At 33.4% G+C, this 16807-nt stretch overlaps 1 protein-coding gene across 1 annotated transcript in view; it reads left to right on the top strand.

The window, feature by feature from the left end:
* Rfx6 (regulatory factor X6) overlaps positions 1-16807 on the top strand; it is a 55097-nt gene that overhangs the window by 25096 nt on the left and 13194 nt on the right. Inside the window, exons 7-10 of the mRNA XM_027953043.2 lie at positions 10660-10767; positions 14578-14655; positions 14771-14884; positions 16270-16319. Of these exons, the coding sequence (XP_027808844.2) occupies positions 10660-10767; positions 14578-14655; positions 14771-14884; positions 16270-16319 (350 nt within the window). The remainder of the gene's footprint in view (positions 1-10659; positions 10768-14577; positions 14656-14770; positions 14885-16269; positions 16320-16807) is intronic.

The following is a 16807-nucleotide window of genomic DNA, read 5'->3' as shown; positions in this document are numbered from 1 at the left end:
TTTTCCTTCCTTCTTTTATCGTTGATTTTCAGTTCCATTCCATTATGATCAGATAGGATGCATGGTATTATCTCAACTCCTTTGTATTGTCTAAGAGTTTCCCTGTGACATAATATATGATCTATTTTTGAGAAGGATCCATGTGCTGCTGAGAAAAACGTGTAACTGCTTGATGTTGGGTGGTATATTCTATATATGTCAATTAAGTCTAGGTTATTAATTGTGTTATTGAGTTCTATAGTTTCCTTATTCAACTTTTGTTTGGAAGATCTGTCCAGTGGTGATAGAGGTGTGTTGAAGTCTCCCATGATTATTGTATGGTGGTCTATTAGACTCTTGAACTTGAGAAGAGTTTGTTTGATGAACATAGCTGCACCATTGTTTGGGGCATATATATTTATGATTGTTATGTCTTGTTGGTGTATGGTTCCCTTGAGCAGTATGTAGTGTCCCTCTTTATCCCTTTTGATTAACATTGGCTTAAAATCTATTTTATTTGATATGAGTATGGATACTCCTGCTTGTTTCCGAAGTCCATATGAGTGATATGATTTTTCCCAACCTTTCACCTTCAGCCTATGTATGTCTTTTCCTATCAAATGCGTCTCCTGTAGGCAGCATATTGTTGGGTCTTGTTTTGTGATCCATTCTACTAGCCTGTGTCTCTTGATTGGTGAGTTTAAGCCATTAACATTTAGGGTTATTATTGAGATATGGGTTGTTCTTCCAGCCATATTTGTTTATTTATGTTACTAAACATGGTTTGTTTTCCACTTTGATTATTTTCCCCCCTTTAGTGTCCTACCTCCCACTGTTGGTTTTCATTGTTATTTTCCATTTCCTCTTCCTGTAATGTTTTGCCAAGGATGTTTTGAAGAGATGGTTTTCTAGCTGCAAATTCTTTTAACTTTTGTTTATCGTGGAAAATTGTGCACCATGATCAAGTAGGATTCATCCCTGGGATGCAAGGCTGGTTCAATATACGGAAATCAATATATGTTATTCACCACATCAATAGACTTAAAAATAAGAACCATATGATCATCTCGATAGATGCGGAAAAAGCATTCGACAAAGTACAGCATCCCTTTATGTTCAAAACTCTAGAAAAACTAGGGATAACAGGAACATACCTCAATATTGTAAAAGCAATCTATGCTAAGCCTCAGGCTAGCATCATTCTGAATGGAGAAAAATCGAAGGCATTCCCTCTAAAATCTGGAACAAGACAGGGATGCCCTCTCTCACCACTTCTGTTCAACATAGTTCTCGAAACACTGGCCAGAGCAATTAGACAGACGAAAGAAATTAAAGGCATCAAAATAGGAAAAGAAGAACTTAAATTATCACTATTTGCAGATGACATGATTCTATACCTAGCAGACCCAAAAGGGTCTACAAAGAAACTATTAGAGCTAATAAATGAATTCAGCAAAGTGGCAGGATATAAAATCAACACGCATAAATCAAAGGCATTCCTGTATATCAGCGACAAATCCTCTGAAATGGAAATGAGGACAACCACTCCATTCACAATATCTTCAAAAAAAATAAAATACTTGGGAATCAACCTAACAAAAGAGGTGAAAGACTTATACAATGAAAACTACAGAACCCTAAAGAGAGGAATAGAAGAAGATCTTAGAAGATGGAAAAATATACCCTGTTCATGGATAGGCAGAACTAACATCATCAAAATGGCGATATTACCAAAAGTTCTCTATAGGTTTAATGCAATGCCAATCAAAATCCCAACGGCATTTCTTGTAGAAATAGAGAAAGCAATCATGAAATTCATGTGGAAAAATAAAAGACCCAGAATAGCAAAAACAATGCTAAGCAGGAAATGTGAATCAGGCGGTATAGCGATACCAGACTTCAAACTATATTACAAAGCAATAGTAACAAAAACAGCATGGTACTGGTACCAAAACAGGCGGGTGGACCAATGGTACAGAATAGAGGACACAGAAACCAATCCACAAAACTACAACTATCTTATATTTGATAAAGGGTCTAAAAGCATGCAATGGAGGAAGGATAGCATCTTCAACAAATGGTGCTGGGAAAACTGGAAATCCATATGCAACAAAATGAAACTGAATCCCTTTCTCTCGCCATGCACAAAAGTTAATTCAAAATGGATCAAGGAGCTTGATATCAAATCAGAGACACGCCGTCTGATAGAAGAAAAAGTTGGCTACGATCTACATATGGTGGGGTCGGGCTCCAAATTCCTCAATAGGACACCCATAGCACAAAAGTTAATAACTAGAATCAACAAATGGGACTTACTCAAACTAAAAAGTTTTTTCTCAGCAAAAGATACAATAAGAGAGGTAAATAGAGAGCCTACATCCTGGGAACAAATCTTTACTCCTCACACTTCAGATAGAGCCCTAATATCCAGAGTATACAAAGAACTCAAAAAATTAGACAATAAGAGAACAAACAACCCAATCAACAAATGGGCCAAGGACCTGAACAGACACTTCTCAGAGGAGGACATACAATCAATCAACAAGTACATGAAAAAATGCTCACCATCTCTAGCAGTCAGAGAAATGCAAATCAAAACCACCCTAAGATACCATCTCACTCCAGTTAGATTGGCAGCCATTATGAAGTCAAACAACAACAAGTGCTGGCGAGGATGTGGGGAAAAGGGTACACTTGTACATTGCTGGTGGGACTGCAAATTGGTGCAGCCAATTTGGAAAGCAGTATGGAGATTTCTTGGAAAGCTGGGAATGGAGCCACCATTTGACCCAGCTATTCCCCTTCTCGGTCTATTCCCTAAAGACCTAAAAAGAGCATGCTACAGGGACACTGCTACATCGATGTTCATAGCAGCACAATTCACAATAGCTAGACTGTGGAACCAACCTAGATGCCCTTCAATGGATGAATGGATAAAAAAAATGTGGCATTTATACACAATGGAGTATTACTCTGCATTAAAAAATGACAAAATCATAGAATTTACAGGGAAATGGATGGCATTAGAGCAGATTATGCTAAGTGAAGCTAGCCAATCCCTAAAAAACAAATGCCAAATGTCTTCTTTGATATAAGGAGAGTAACTAAGAACAGAGTAGGGTCGAAGAGCATGAGAAGAAGATTAACATTAAACAGGGATGAGAGGTGGGAGGGAAAGGGAGAGAGAAGGGAAAATGCATGGAAACAGAAGGAGACCCTCAGAGTTATACAAAAGTTCATACAAAAGGAAGTGAGGGGAAGGGGAAAAATAATACAAGGGGGACAAACGAATGTCAGTAGAGGGGGCAGAGAGAGAAGAGGGGAGGGGAGGGGAGGGGAGGGGTGATAGTAGAGGATAGGAAAGGCAGCAGAACACAACAGACACTAGTATGGCAATATGTAAATCAATGGATGTGTAACTGATGTGGTTCTGCAATCTGTATATGGGGTAAAAATGGGAGCTCATAACCCACTTGAATCAAATTGTGAAATATGATATATCAAGAACTATGTAATGTTTTGAACAGCCAACAATAAAAAATTAAAAAAAAAAAAAAATTTTAAAGGTTTGAATACGAATTAATGAAACCAAATCCAGAACATCAAGTATTTCTTGGGTGGAGGGAAAGGAAAAAAAGAAAGGCTAAAAAGGGGTTGGGGCTGTAGCTCAGTGGCAGAGTGCTTGCCTAGCATGTGCGAGGCACTGGGTTCGATCCTCAGCACCACATAAAAATAAACAAATAAAGGCATTCTGTCCATTTATAACTACAGAAAATAAATAAATAAAAAGACTTCATTAAAATTGGAAATATATCATGTCTTAATCAACATGATAAGTATATTCTGTAGACCTATTTTTTTTTTAAATTAAGTTTTAAATAGTTCCTAACATGAAAGCCAAATGATAACATAAGCTAAACAATCACCACCAAAATTTTTTTTTAAAACCGGAAGAGGATGGTAAGGGTAGTTATTTTTGTGGCAGTATGAATTTTGATGGCTTAAAATTTTTTGTTTTTAAATGCAGTGGTTTAAGTTTCAGAAATGTTGTGCAAAATGTCTCCAAATCCTTTAATACCTAGGCATAAAACAAACCTAATTCTAATACTGCATCCTGATCAAAGAGAGCTTTTTGCTTTTTCTGAGACTCTTCAGGTATGGGCCATATTTTGTTTTACTCAGTTAGGATTATGAAGTTGTCATTATTTCTTAGAGAATAAGCCCCTTGATTTCAGACATTTCAACAGGAAATTTCTCTGATAGCCTGAGTTTCCTTCTTAACATCAACCATTCCTGGCCAGTTGAACAGCTTTGTACCAAGATCAATATCAGATCCTCTCTCCTTGGGATATGCTTCTCAAATATTTGTAGACTGTTATCATGCTCTCCTTTGTCATCACTTAGCCAGGCTGAGCTGCTTGACTCCTTTAATCTTTCCTCGTAAATCAGACCCTCTTACCTTCTAATCATATTTGTCTCTTTTCTATAGGTCCCTTCTTGTTTTCCCTTAGAAATGAGATTCTTAATAATTCACTTAAGAGTACCAAAGTCATCAGTTGAGAAAGAAAAAACCCAAAACAAACCCCAACATCTGTGGCAACCTAGAAGCACCTCTTTTAATATAATTATAATAGCAAACATATTAGTGAAATTAAAATGAGCACATTTTACTTTTTGCAGATGACGGGTCCTTCCTTTATTTTTGTGTTACACATTGTGTACAGTATATCACTATTTGATTTATATGGCTCATACCATCTTAGTACACAATTGTTAACATAGCCCAAGACTCAATTCTTAAGGTTTTCCTTGGACTTTTTTTTTTTTTTTTTTTTTTTTTTTTTGCCTTTTGTTGATGTTCCACACAGATTGCTAGCTTAGATTACACAAAAATATTATTATGAACATGAGAATTTTTAAAATATTAAAATGTCACATATTTTGCTCCTCAACACGTTTCCTTAGAGTAATAATGATTTTATTTTTGTAGGGGGATGTATTATTTGTAACACCCCCCCACACACACATTTCTCTCACACACACACACACAAAGTACAAAGAGTTTTAAAAAAAAACTGTAAGATGAACAATCAAGACCTGCCCTACAGCTTAAAAGAAAATCCTGTGCACTTACCCCCAATCATTTTCTCTTCCCTCCTTAACAAAGGTTACGACTGTCCAGAATTTAGCATTGCTCTTTTCTTTGTTTTCTCTAAAGTTCATCACTTTTGAATATATGCCTAAACAATAAAAAAGCAGTTTTAGCTACATAAAAATAGATTCTTTTTTATATCTTTCTTTACTCATTCAGTATTAGGGTTTGTGATTTTTTCAATGTAAATATATGAAGTACTAGTCCTTTATTTGCTTTGCTGTATAGTATTCCATGACAAAAACATTACAGTGCATTGTTCATTCCATTATTGATGGGATTTTTTTTTTTAAAAATGAACTATTTAATAGTTAGGAAAAGAATATCTGTATGATGGGATTTTTTAACTTAAAAAACAGTGTTGATAGGAGTATTTTCCAGGTACATATGGTCAGGAGTGAAATTCCAGATCCTACTATAGTCTCATTTTTAACTTTGCTAGTTAAGTCCAGTTGTATTCCAAAGTGGTTGTATTAATTTGTCTCTCCAGCTGTGTGTGAGCATTCTTTTCACACTTCATTTTTATACATTGTATTGAATGACATTTAAAAATTTTTTTTTATTTCTAGATGGAAACAATATCTTTATTTTATTTATTTTTATGTGGTGCTGAGGATCAAATCCAGTACCTCATGTATGCAAGGCAAGTGCTCTGCCACTGAGCTACAGCCCCAGCCCTTGAATGACATTTTTAAGTTTTACCAATCCTATGGGTGCTAAAGGATGTCTGGTTTTCATCTGAAAATTATTTCTAATGACCAGTGGGTTTGACAATCTTTTTGGATTTCTATTGGTTATTGTGTAAAACTCTTGTTCAGATCACAATTTTCTCTTTTATGGTTTGATTCTTAGGAGTTCTTCATATAATCTGGATACTAATACACTATAGGTTATGGGTAATTAATAACTTTCCCTATTGGCAACATAGCAACACTTTATAGCCTTTTGATGAAGATTTTTTTTTTTTAATTTTATAGAGCTATTTCTAGTTTTTAAATTTAGGTATATTTCAAGATCATAAATTCTTTCATAAATTCTTCTGAAAGTATAAAGTCATTCTTAGTGTTTAAATAATTTCATCTATAATTGATTTTCTTTAAACTGAAATGCTATATACATCTCTCCTTTCCCTGGTCCCTGACAACCACCATTCCACTTCCTATCCCTGATTTTTACTATTTTAGGTGCCTCATACAAAAGGAATTACACATTTGTTTTGATCTTTTTTTGACTGGCTTATTTTATCTCACATAGTGTTCTTCGTATTATAACATATATCAGAATTTCCTTCCCTTTTAAGGCTAATATCCCATCTTATGTATAAGCCATATTTTATTTATTCTTTATTGATGAAAACATGAATTCCTTCCATATTTGAACTATTTTGAGTAATGCCTCTATGAACATGTGTGTACAAATATCTCTCTGTGCCCCTGCTTTCAATTATTTTGTGTACACACCTAAATAAATACATAGATAATAAATAAATAAGCAATAGTATAAACAGAATGAAAAGGTGACTCTGGAATGGGAAAAAACATCTGCAAACCGTGTGTGGATAAGAGGTTAATGTCCAGAATATAAAGAGAACTGCTACAGCTCAACAACAACAAAACAAACATCTCAGTTCGTAAATGGACAAAGAACTTGACGTACGTTCCTCCAAAGAAGATACGTAAATGGCTAATAAACCCATGAAACTATACTGATTGTTACTAATCATTAGGAAAATGCAAATCAAAGCCACAAGATACCACCTCACATTTATGTTATCCACTTGATAACATAGCAATTCCATTTTCCATTTTTTGAGAAACCTCTATACTGGTTTGCACAGCAGCCGTATCATTTTATATTCCCACAAACAGTGCACAAGGATTCCAATTTCTCCACATTCTTGCCAACCCTTGTTTTCTGTATGTGTGGGTGTATGTGTTTATGGTAGCTGTCATAATGAATGTGAGGTGGTATCTTGTGGCTTTGATTTGCATTTTCCTAATGATTAGTAACAACAACATAGCTTCATGTGTTTATTAGCCATTCATGTATCTTCTTTGGAGGAATGCACATCAAGTTCTTTGTCCATTTATGAATTGAAATGGTTTGCTTTGTTGTTGTTGAATTATAAGAGTTGTCTTTATATTCTGGACATTAACCTCTTATCCACACACGATTTGCAGATGTTCTCCCATTCCAGAGGTCACCTTTTCATTCTGTTTATAGTATTGTTTATCTATCTATCTATCTATCTATTATGTGGTCTTGGGAATTGAACCCAGCATCTTGAACATGCTAGGTAATCACTCTACAACTGAACTATATACTCACCCTGTTTGTGTTGTATTTTGATGAACAAAATTTTTTCATTTTTATTAAGTTCAGTTTTGTATATTTTTTTCTTTCATTGCCTGTGTTTTGTGCATATCCTAGAAATTGTTTTCAAATTCAAGGTCATGAATGTTTTATCATATTTCCTTCTAAGAGTTTTATAGTTTTAGCTCCTACATTTAGATTTTTTATCCCTTTTGGGCTAATTTTTGTAGAGAGTGTTAGATAAGAGTCTCACTTCCTTTTTTATATGTAAATATCCAGTTTGGGGGATAATTTATTGAAAAGAGTTCCCCATGGAATGACCATGGCACCCTTATAGAAAATAAGTTGACAGTATATGTGGGAGTTTGTTTTGGGGCTATCTATTCTATTTCATTATTCTGAAGGTCTATCTTTATGACCGTACCACACTTTTTGATTATAGTAGCTTTGTAGTTTTTTTTTTTTTTTTCCTGATGATTTAGATATGAAAGGTCCATCTTATTTTTAACTTTAAATCAAGCTTTTTGGAGTAAAAATTGTAGTAAGCTTTGAAATCATGAAGTGCGAATCCTCTGGCTTTCCTCTGCCTGTTCAAGACCATTTGGTTCTTTAGGATTTGGAATCACTTGAGATTCCATATGAATTTTAGGATGATTTTGTTTTTGTTTTATTGATTTCTGAAAAAATGTCACTGGGATTTTACATTGAACCTATAGATGACTTTGGATATATTGACATCTTAACAATATTAAATTCTCCAATCTATGAACATTGAATGTCTTTCCATTTAACTCTTTAATTTCTTCTAGTACTGTTTTGTAGTTTTCATTGTGCAAGAATTCTACCCTTAGTTAATTTCTAAGTATTTTATTATTTTTATGCTATTGTAAATGTAATTCTTTCCTTGATTTTCTTTTCAAGTTGTTGTTATTGTACATAAGTGCAATTAATTTTCATATGCTAATTCTGAATCCTTCTACTTTGCCAATTTTATTGGTTCTAACAAGTTTGTGTGCATGTGTGTGTGTGTGTGTGTGTGCATGTGTGTAAAATCTTGAGGATTGTATACATATAAGATCATATTATCTATGAACAGTGATAATTATATTTCTTCCTTTCCAATTTGTATGTCTTTTCTTTCCTTGCTCTGGTTAGTATTTCCATTATGATGTACTATGAGTAACAGACATCCTTGTCTTGTCCTGATCTTAGAAGAAAACGCTATCAGTCTTTCACCATTAAGTGTGATGTTTACAGTGGGCTATTTATACACGTATTTTGTTATATTGGGTGGTTTCCTTCTATTAGTCTCCTTACTAATTATGGGTGTATTTAGATTTCCATTTCTTCATGATTCAGTCTTGGTAGCTTTTGGAATTTGTCCATTTTATTTTAAGTTTGATATTACCTGTTTGCTGAATTCTTGATAAAACTTGTTAAATCTTTCAGGATTCTTACTTTTTTCTTTCAAGGAAAGATTTTTAATTACTATATTTTTCTTTAGCAAATATATTTCTTTAGCAAAAATGAGACTATTGTTCCTAATAAATTAACATAGTACTGTATATTATTGGATTTTTAGTTTGTTTACATTTTTTTCCCTTATATCACAATTACATCTTGGGATTAATAAACAAGATTTTTTTTGTCCAAGATAAAATGTATAAGAAAAAGTATAAACTTTTATAAAATTAGAATTTAGGTGCATTTTTGTCATGTTTATAAATTAAATGTTAGATTTATATTTTGTCCTACTTTTCCTTTCTTAAAGTTAGATTGTTTATTTTCTTTCATTCTGTTATTTTTTTTCCTATTGAATGACAGTATGCATTCTTTGACAGTGAAATGATAAATAGTGCTTATATGTGGTAAACCAAAAGCATGGAAAGTCTTTGAAAAATATCTTTAATTATTAAGACAGATTAAATACAGTTGCTTGAAATTATTATATCAGTTTATAATTATTATTTATGTCATAGTTCTTTGTTAATTAAAAGTTATTTTATCAGAATAACTCTTCACTCTACCTGATAATAGAAGTTAAGCCTAAAAATTGTAACCTAATTTTAAAGAAATGGATTTCTACTATATGTTTAATAAAAGGTTCCTTTAATACCTTATATCACATCAGTCAATGTGGAATCAGAGCTTCTAAATCTGGTATTTAAGGACTCAAAATTTCTCCCAACTTTTTCTGCTATCCTGTAGGCCAGGATAAGTCTACAAAAGCCTACAAAGCCTGGGAATTATATGATAGGGTGGGGACCCATCCTATGTCTGTAATAAGTCCTTCTCTAGTAAACATGTTTAATATGACAAGAGATGAACATAAAATGTCCAGAAATAAAAATGAACAAACTGGGAAGTACAAAAATTTATCCTTTTCAGGAATACTTTACTTCATTTACAATATTCACAACTTTATTCTTTGCTCATACTTTTGATTATGATACAGTTTGCTTAAGTTTTGTTTGTGGAGCTGAAACAATCAGTGAATGTCCTGAGCACCATGATGAGGCTCCAGCTCTGTCATGAATATGAATTAATATTTTATGTAGGTTTCTTTAGATACATCAGCACTGCAGCATTTTATATTATTTATTTGTATTTTTTTCTGAATTTCTAAAAACTGGTAGAGGTCCATGTTCCCTAAAATATGTGAAAGAACAGCAAAAATCTGCACTTAGGGTGGGGAAATGTTCATGTGGGGAAGTCTAGGTTCCTAGTTTAGAAATTGGAATACTTAAGTACCAGTCAAAATTTCACCTGTAATTACTTAATTACCTCTGAAACTGAGTTTATTTACTTCTAATCATCCCATTTACTTACTCTGTAAATGAAAAAGTTGGATTTGGACATTCCTGATCCTTTTGTAGTTAAAATAATTTTAGTAGCTCCATTAATATCAAAGGCAAATCTTCTGAAACATACAAATAACAAATGTGAACTTAAAAGTTGTGAAAATTAACAAATTTTTAAAACTAAAGTTCAAAATAGTAAGAAAAATATTCTATGAAGTTAAGATTTAGAAGTTGGCTGATGTGTTTAATTTATTCAGTTGCAAAGTCTAAACTATTTACCCAAATTTCCTCATTTATGATGGTTTTCAGGGTAATGAAGAATAAAATCTATGTGCTTCTAGTTTTATTAGAGTTGTATTTTGGATCCATACAATTAATAGTGATTTCTTTCTTTTTATTTTTTCTAAATTATAGGGTGGTTTCACCCGTAAATATTCACTTAGTTCAAAAACAGGAACACTTCTTCCAGAATTCCCCAGCGCTCAACACCTTGTGTACCAAGGATGCATTTCGAAGGACAAGGTATCAATTGAAAATACTTCTGCATTGATTTTCTGATATGTTGGTTCCACATCTAAATTTGCTAGGAATCTTATGACACTTGCAGGAAGCAGTTAGAAATCTGCATAACAAACAGAATTGATTGATTTATAGGAGAGACAAATGTTTACTAGCATTGATTAAACACTTTCCAATTAATTATTTACCATTTCTATGATAGTAGATAATCAGAAGTGGTAAAATAAACCTTAAAAGGCTGAAGATAATTTTTTATTTAAAACCCTATATTGAAGAAGAAATACTAGATCATGTCAATCACATGCAATTTTTTTCATTATTTATATTTTCAATTAACATCATTTTATTTCAATAATCATTATGCATTTCTGCAGGGCAGAATCTGCTCCTAGCACTGAGTGGGAGATAGTTAGAAAATGCAAGGACTGTACAAGATGATACCAAGACTTCTTTAAATTCTAAAATATTATGTTCCCTTACATTTGTAATTCTTTTAAAAGTTAAAGAAAACACATCTTCATTGGATTCAGTTTATAACTATTCCTCAATATGGCTTTTCAATGCTTGTACAGTAAAGTCTAAGACAAATCCCTTTCTATTTCTGTACTTCTAGAATTAATTATTGAGGGCCTATTGGCTGTTTAAGAGCTAGAACCATTGTTAAATCAGAGTGTCATAATTTCTACATGTTTCTTTCAGCTAAAGATCATTCTTTTTTTAAAAGTTTTTTTAATATTTATTTTTTTAGTTATAGTTGGACACAATATCTTTATTTTATTTATTTATTTTTATGTGGTGCTGAGGATCGAACCCAGGGTCTCACACGTGCTAGGCAAGTGCTCTACTGCTGAGCCACAACCCCAACCTTAAAGATCATTCTTTTTATTAACTTTTAAGGAAAATGTCTTTCATAGTTTATTTAGTCAATTTATATTTGGGGGGTATAAATATAGAGGGATATGAATAATGTCCAAACACATTAACAGTGGGATTTTTGTAGAAACAGTAAATAAAAACATCATGTAGATTTAAAAGAAAAAACAAAGCTATCGATAAATAAGTAGATATGCAGAGTACCTGGTAGAGTTAGTAGTGATGATACACATACTCTGCCAGTTGAGAGTAGGCAAAGTATTGAAGATGATTCTGAGATGCTAAATTCATGTGAATTTCCTAAAGTATGTCCACTTCCTTCTCTATTCCTGTCACATTCTCAAAGTCATCACCATTTTTAAACATACACACACAGTATGTGATATTATGACTTCATAGTTCAGAAATGGACAACAAATACTAATGTGTGGCAGTTTGTGGAGAAAACCATGGAACTTGTGGAACCTCAGTTCTTTGAGGGAGTATTGTTAGTTGTTTTTTTTTTTTTTTGTGGAAAGTATTGCTTACATGCAAACATATCATGAACATGTTTGCTGTGTACATGTTTGCTGTGAACATGTTTGTTTGGTGAGAGAAAGAGGAAGAGGGAGGGCAAGTAACAAAGAAAAATAGAGAAGCAAAGAACTTACTCCAATAATTGATTTTATTTTCTCTGCTACCCTCCAAAGAATTCCTTACTTCTTACTTTGAAAGACTGGTAAAACACTTGCCACTCAGGTACCAAGTGCTTTATGACTTCTGGTTTTTAAGTTCTTCCCTAGTAGACTCTGTCATGAGCACTAGGGACTGACATTCCTCTTGTCCCTTGAGGACAGCTGAGCCCTTTCACCTTCTAGCCAGAAGTCAAATTGCCCAGGTAACTTGTGTGGCTGAAGCTAAACACTTGAAATACCTGTTTCATTAAGGCAGATGAATGGAAACTGCTCAGTGAGAAGCTGACCCCAGGGAGATGAAGTACTAGTTGTAAGACTAAAAATTTTTGATGACTTGTGTACAAAGCTATTCATTTTGACACAAATAATTAGAAATTCTCATGAAGATAAGAGCTTATTTTTAGTTAGTAGGTTTTAGTGCTCAAAGGATAAATTTTTAATGGTGGTTATAACTTCCCTTCCATATTTCATTTTGTCTTCTTATTTAAAAAGTGTGTCTTGGTGTTACATATAAAAATAAAATAGCATTGCCTACCAAATAGCAAGTGTCATGTGCATTGATCATAAAATATCCTGCTAATGGTTTCCTGTAGTTAACTACTCTCATCATCACCACCTACACCATTGTGAACTAGACCACACAGATGTGTGCTCTCACTTGGTAGCAGGAATAGAGAAAAGAATGCAAAGTGTTGAGATGGACAGCCCCATCACACACCACTACCCTCGGTACTATTGTGATCCATTAATTTTTTGACATGTACTGCAGATCACTCTGACCACACTATATGTGCTAATTCATTTATACCTCATAACAACTCTATTATATTTTTACCAATATGTCACATCAGCTTCACAAAAGAGGAAATGAAAGCACATAAATGTTAAGTAGCTTGTCTAATATTACATAGGAAGGAGCAGTTTAGAGCTAGGATTCAAATTCAGGTAATGGAGAAATAAAGCTCTCATTTTTAACATTTTTGAATTTATCTTGTTCTAATCCACTATAAGTTTTATAATATGTTTAAAGATTTTTATATTTATTACTAGTTTTTTATTTTTGGCCATGCTGGGGGTGAACCTAGGGCCTCACATTTGCCTGGCAAATGCTGCTGTGACACTGTGCTACATCCCCAGCCAAACTGTTCAGAATTGTTTAAACTATGCAGTCCAAATATCCATGGTAATTTGGAAATAGAGACTGTTCATAATAGACACTCAATATCTGAAGCATCTTTTTTTTTCTGGTAAATGCATCATTTAATGTTATTGCTAATTCTAGATAATATTTAGTAAGCTCTCATTATTTGCCAGGCACAGTTCTCTGTATTGCTCCTCATACTTTATTTGGCTTTCTTAACACCATATGAGTAATATAGTGTTACTACTTAAAGATAAAAAGCTTGGGGCTCATAAATAGAGCAAATTGGGGCTGGGGCTGGGACTCAGCAGTAGCACACTTGCCTAGCATGTGTGAGGCACTGGGTTAGAATTCTCAGCACCACATATAAATACATAAATAAAATAAAGGTCTATCAACAACTTAAAAAAAAAAAAAGAAATAGAGCAAATTGTGTAATCACATCAGGTCAGTCATATAGGGGAGCTTGGCACTCAAGTTGAGCTGTCTCCAGAATCAAAACTTGAAACCACTGTGCCACACTGCTTCAAGCATCCATTCAATAAAACTGTGTGAAGAGTTCATGTATTTTACTTTTTGGGGGTGTTACCAGGGATTGAATTCAGGGGCACTTGACCACTGAGTCACTTCCCAGCCCTATTTTTTAATTTTATTTAGAAACAGGGTCTCACTGGTTGCATAGCACTTTGCTGTTGCTGAGGCTGGCTTTGAACACGAGATCCTCCTGCCTCAGCCTCCCAAGCCACTGGGATTACAAGCATGTACCACAGCACCCAGCTCATGTATTTTACTATTTAATGTTTATTTTCCTAATAAAAAGTCATTTTCTTATTAGGCAGAATATTAGGATGTTGATTTGGACCACAGTTTCCTGGATAACTACTTTTTTCCCCATTGTTCTTATCTGGTACTATAGTCACTAATTTTCTTGCCTTTCTCCCCTCACAAGGCAGAGAGTCCCTTGAAATAAAGATTTTTGCCTTCATTTTTGATCCTCAGCATTGAACATAAAGCCAAGTGCACAACATAAAGCCAAGCTTATAAAATGTGTCTAGAATAAATGAACAAATAAAGGCACTATTTATTACAGAAGCTTTTGTTAAGTTTTTTTCTTTCTTGAAATAGGTTGATACTCTCATAATGATGTACAAAACTCACTGCCAGTGTATCCTGGACAATGCAATTAATGGAAACTTTGAGGAGGTAAGGATGACAAACGAATGCTTTCTTGACTATATTAAACATGTTTTCAGGCCCTGTTCTTAATGAGGTCATACGAAAGGAAAATTTTAACATATGCATTTTGCTCTACAACTAGATCCAGCACTTCTTATTACACTTTTGGCAAGGAATGCCTGATCACCTTCTTCCCCTGCTTGAAAATCCTGTTATCATTGACATATTCTGTGTTTGTGACTCAATTCTTTATAAGGTAAACTCTTTAGAGTGTTTTTAATGTGAACCATTTATTTCTTTAAAATAACATTTTAATATAAATTCTTGTAATGCATACAATATCTATAAGCAATTTAATCATGCATGTTTAATGGTTTATGTATTTTAATAGAAATTTATATCAAGCAAAACAAATTTAATTTCTGTTTATAACCAAGAATGATTCTAAATGTGACATATTTGCCAAAATATGAAAACTTAGTTAATTTTTATTAACTCTCTAATGTATTTTCAGATTAAAATAATATAGTGACTATTTCACAATAGTGTTTTCAGGAAAAGCAGAATTTTAGGACTAATAACTAATAACTATTCTGAAAAATTCTAACTTTAATGCATTTATGTCCTATTCTGTTCTTAACCCAAATAAGAGTCCCCAGATCTGAGTTAGCATGAAAAAGCAAGCTTATTAGCAAGCTAGTTGCCATTTCCAGGTTCTCAGCTTTACAGAAATTAAAGCAGAAGCTAGGCAGACTCTGTCCAGGTACACATTTGCAGATCCAATAAAGGTGGATTGGCCTAAGCCAGAATGTGGGAGCTCATATTTTCATTTTCATTTTAGTTATCACTCATCACAGGAGAAGACAATGGAGAAATAAGTGCAGGATTTTCTTTGCCGTTAGTTGAAGATGGGAAAAAGTGAGCAAGGAGTGTCTGCTTTTCTGGATTGAATAAGAATACCATTATTCAGAGAGAGAAGATTCAATTTGCACCAACTTATCATCTTTAATGCTTAACACTCAAAGCAGGCAATCAGAGGTGAAACAGAGGCAGTAGCTCTGAAAGAGTATCAAAAAAGTCCTGGGCTCATGCACATGCACACACATTTGCCACCATCAAAGCAAAACTGTTTGGACTGTAGTTCAGCTTTTAACTAAGACATACTTTTAAAACATACCATGTTCATTTGTGTTTTTTTTATTCCTACACAAAAATCCTGAGTTTAATATCATTAAATAAACTTAGTTTCTCCTCCGCATGTTGGACCCATGGATGCACAGTGAGCACAGTAAATAGAACAGTGCAAACTGGGCTTCTGCCAGATCTTCATCCCACTTCTAGAGTGGTCAGCTTCTATTCCATAAACAGTATGTGCTTACCAAGGCCAATCTATTGGTAATTAACATATGCATCCACATATAACTCACACATTCATTTTAGAGATAAATTAATTTCTGTTTATAACCAAAATAAAATTGGTTATAAAATTTCTGTTTATAACCAAAATAAAATTGGATTGAAAGGAGTAACCGTGTTACTATGTAGGAAGCTAATAAGAAAAGCAATTAACGAGTAATGTATCTTTAGCCATAGAAATACTAAGGAAAGATTTATGCTAATTCATTTCTGCTTGTTATTAAGGTTCTTACAGATGTTCTCATTCCTGCAACAATGCAAGAAATGCCTGAAAGGTACGTTCAGTAAATAAAAAATAATAATTTCACTTTATACATTAAAGGAAAACATTAAGCAGTAATTAATTTATTTATCAAGGAGAATCTGTTTTTCTACTTCTGTTTTTTTGAATTGGCTGGAGGAGATGTACCTCAATCCTTATGTTTGAACCTCATTGAACAAAATGAGTGGAATCCCTGAAATTTCTTTAAGAGTCACCAAAATGTGGTACTTAAATGGGACTGACCTTCAAGGTACAGAGAAAGTCCTTCAATGGAAATTAACTGGAGGAAGATAATTGCAGATAATTGATGGAAAATAACCACAATAATAAAAACTATAAGGAAAGTTATTCTGTTTTCATTATGAACTTTGATCTTAATTGTGAAAATCAGGAGGCCGACATAATAAAATCATTACCTTCTTTTAACAAAGAAATAAGATCTCAAATAGTTTATTGAAATGATACCTGAAGATTTTTCACAAAGCTTTTCCAATGTGTGAA

The sequence above is a fragment of the Marmota flaviventris genome, chromosome 6 (genome assembly GCF_047511675.1).
Source record: "Marmota flaviventris isolate mMarFla1 chromosome 6, mMarFla1.hap1, whole genome shotgun sequence".
Classification (NCBI taxonomy): Eukaryota; Metazoa; Chordata; class Mammalia; order Rodentia; family Sciuridae; genus Marmota; species Marmota flaviventris.
Note: the sequence above shows the minus strand (reverse complement) of the source record. Positions and strands in the feature narration are given on the sequence as shown.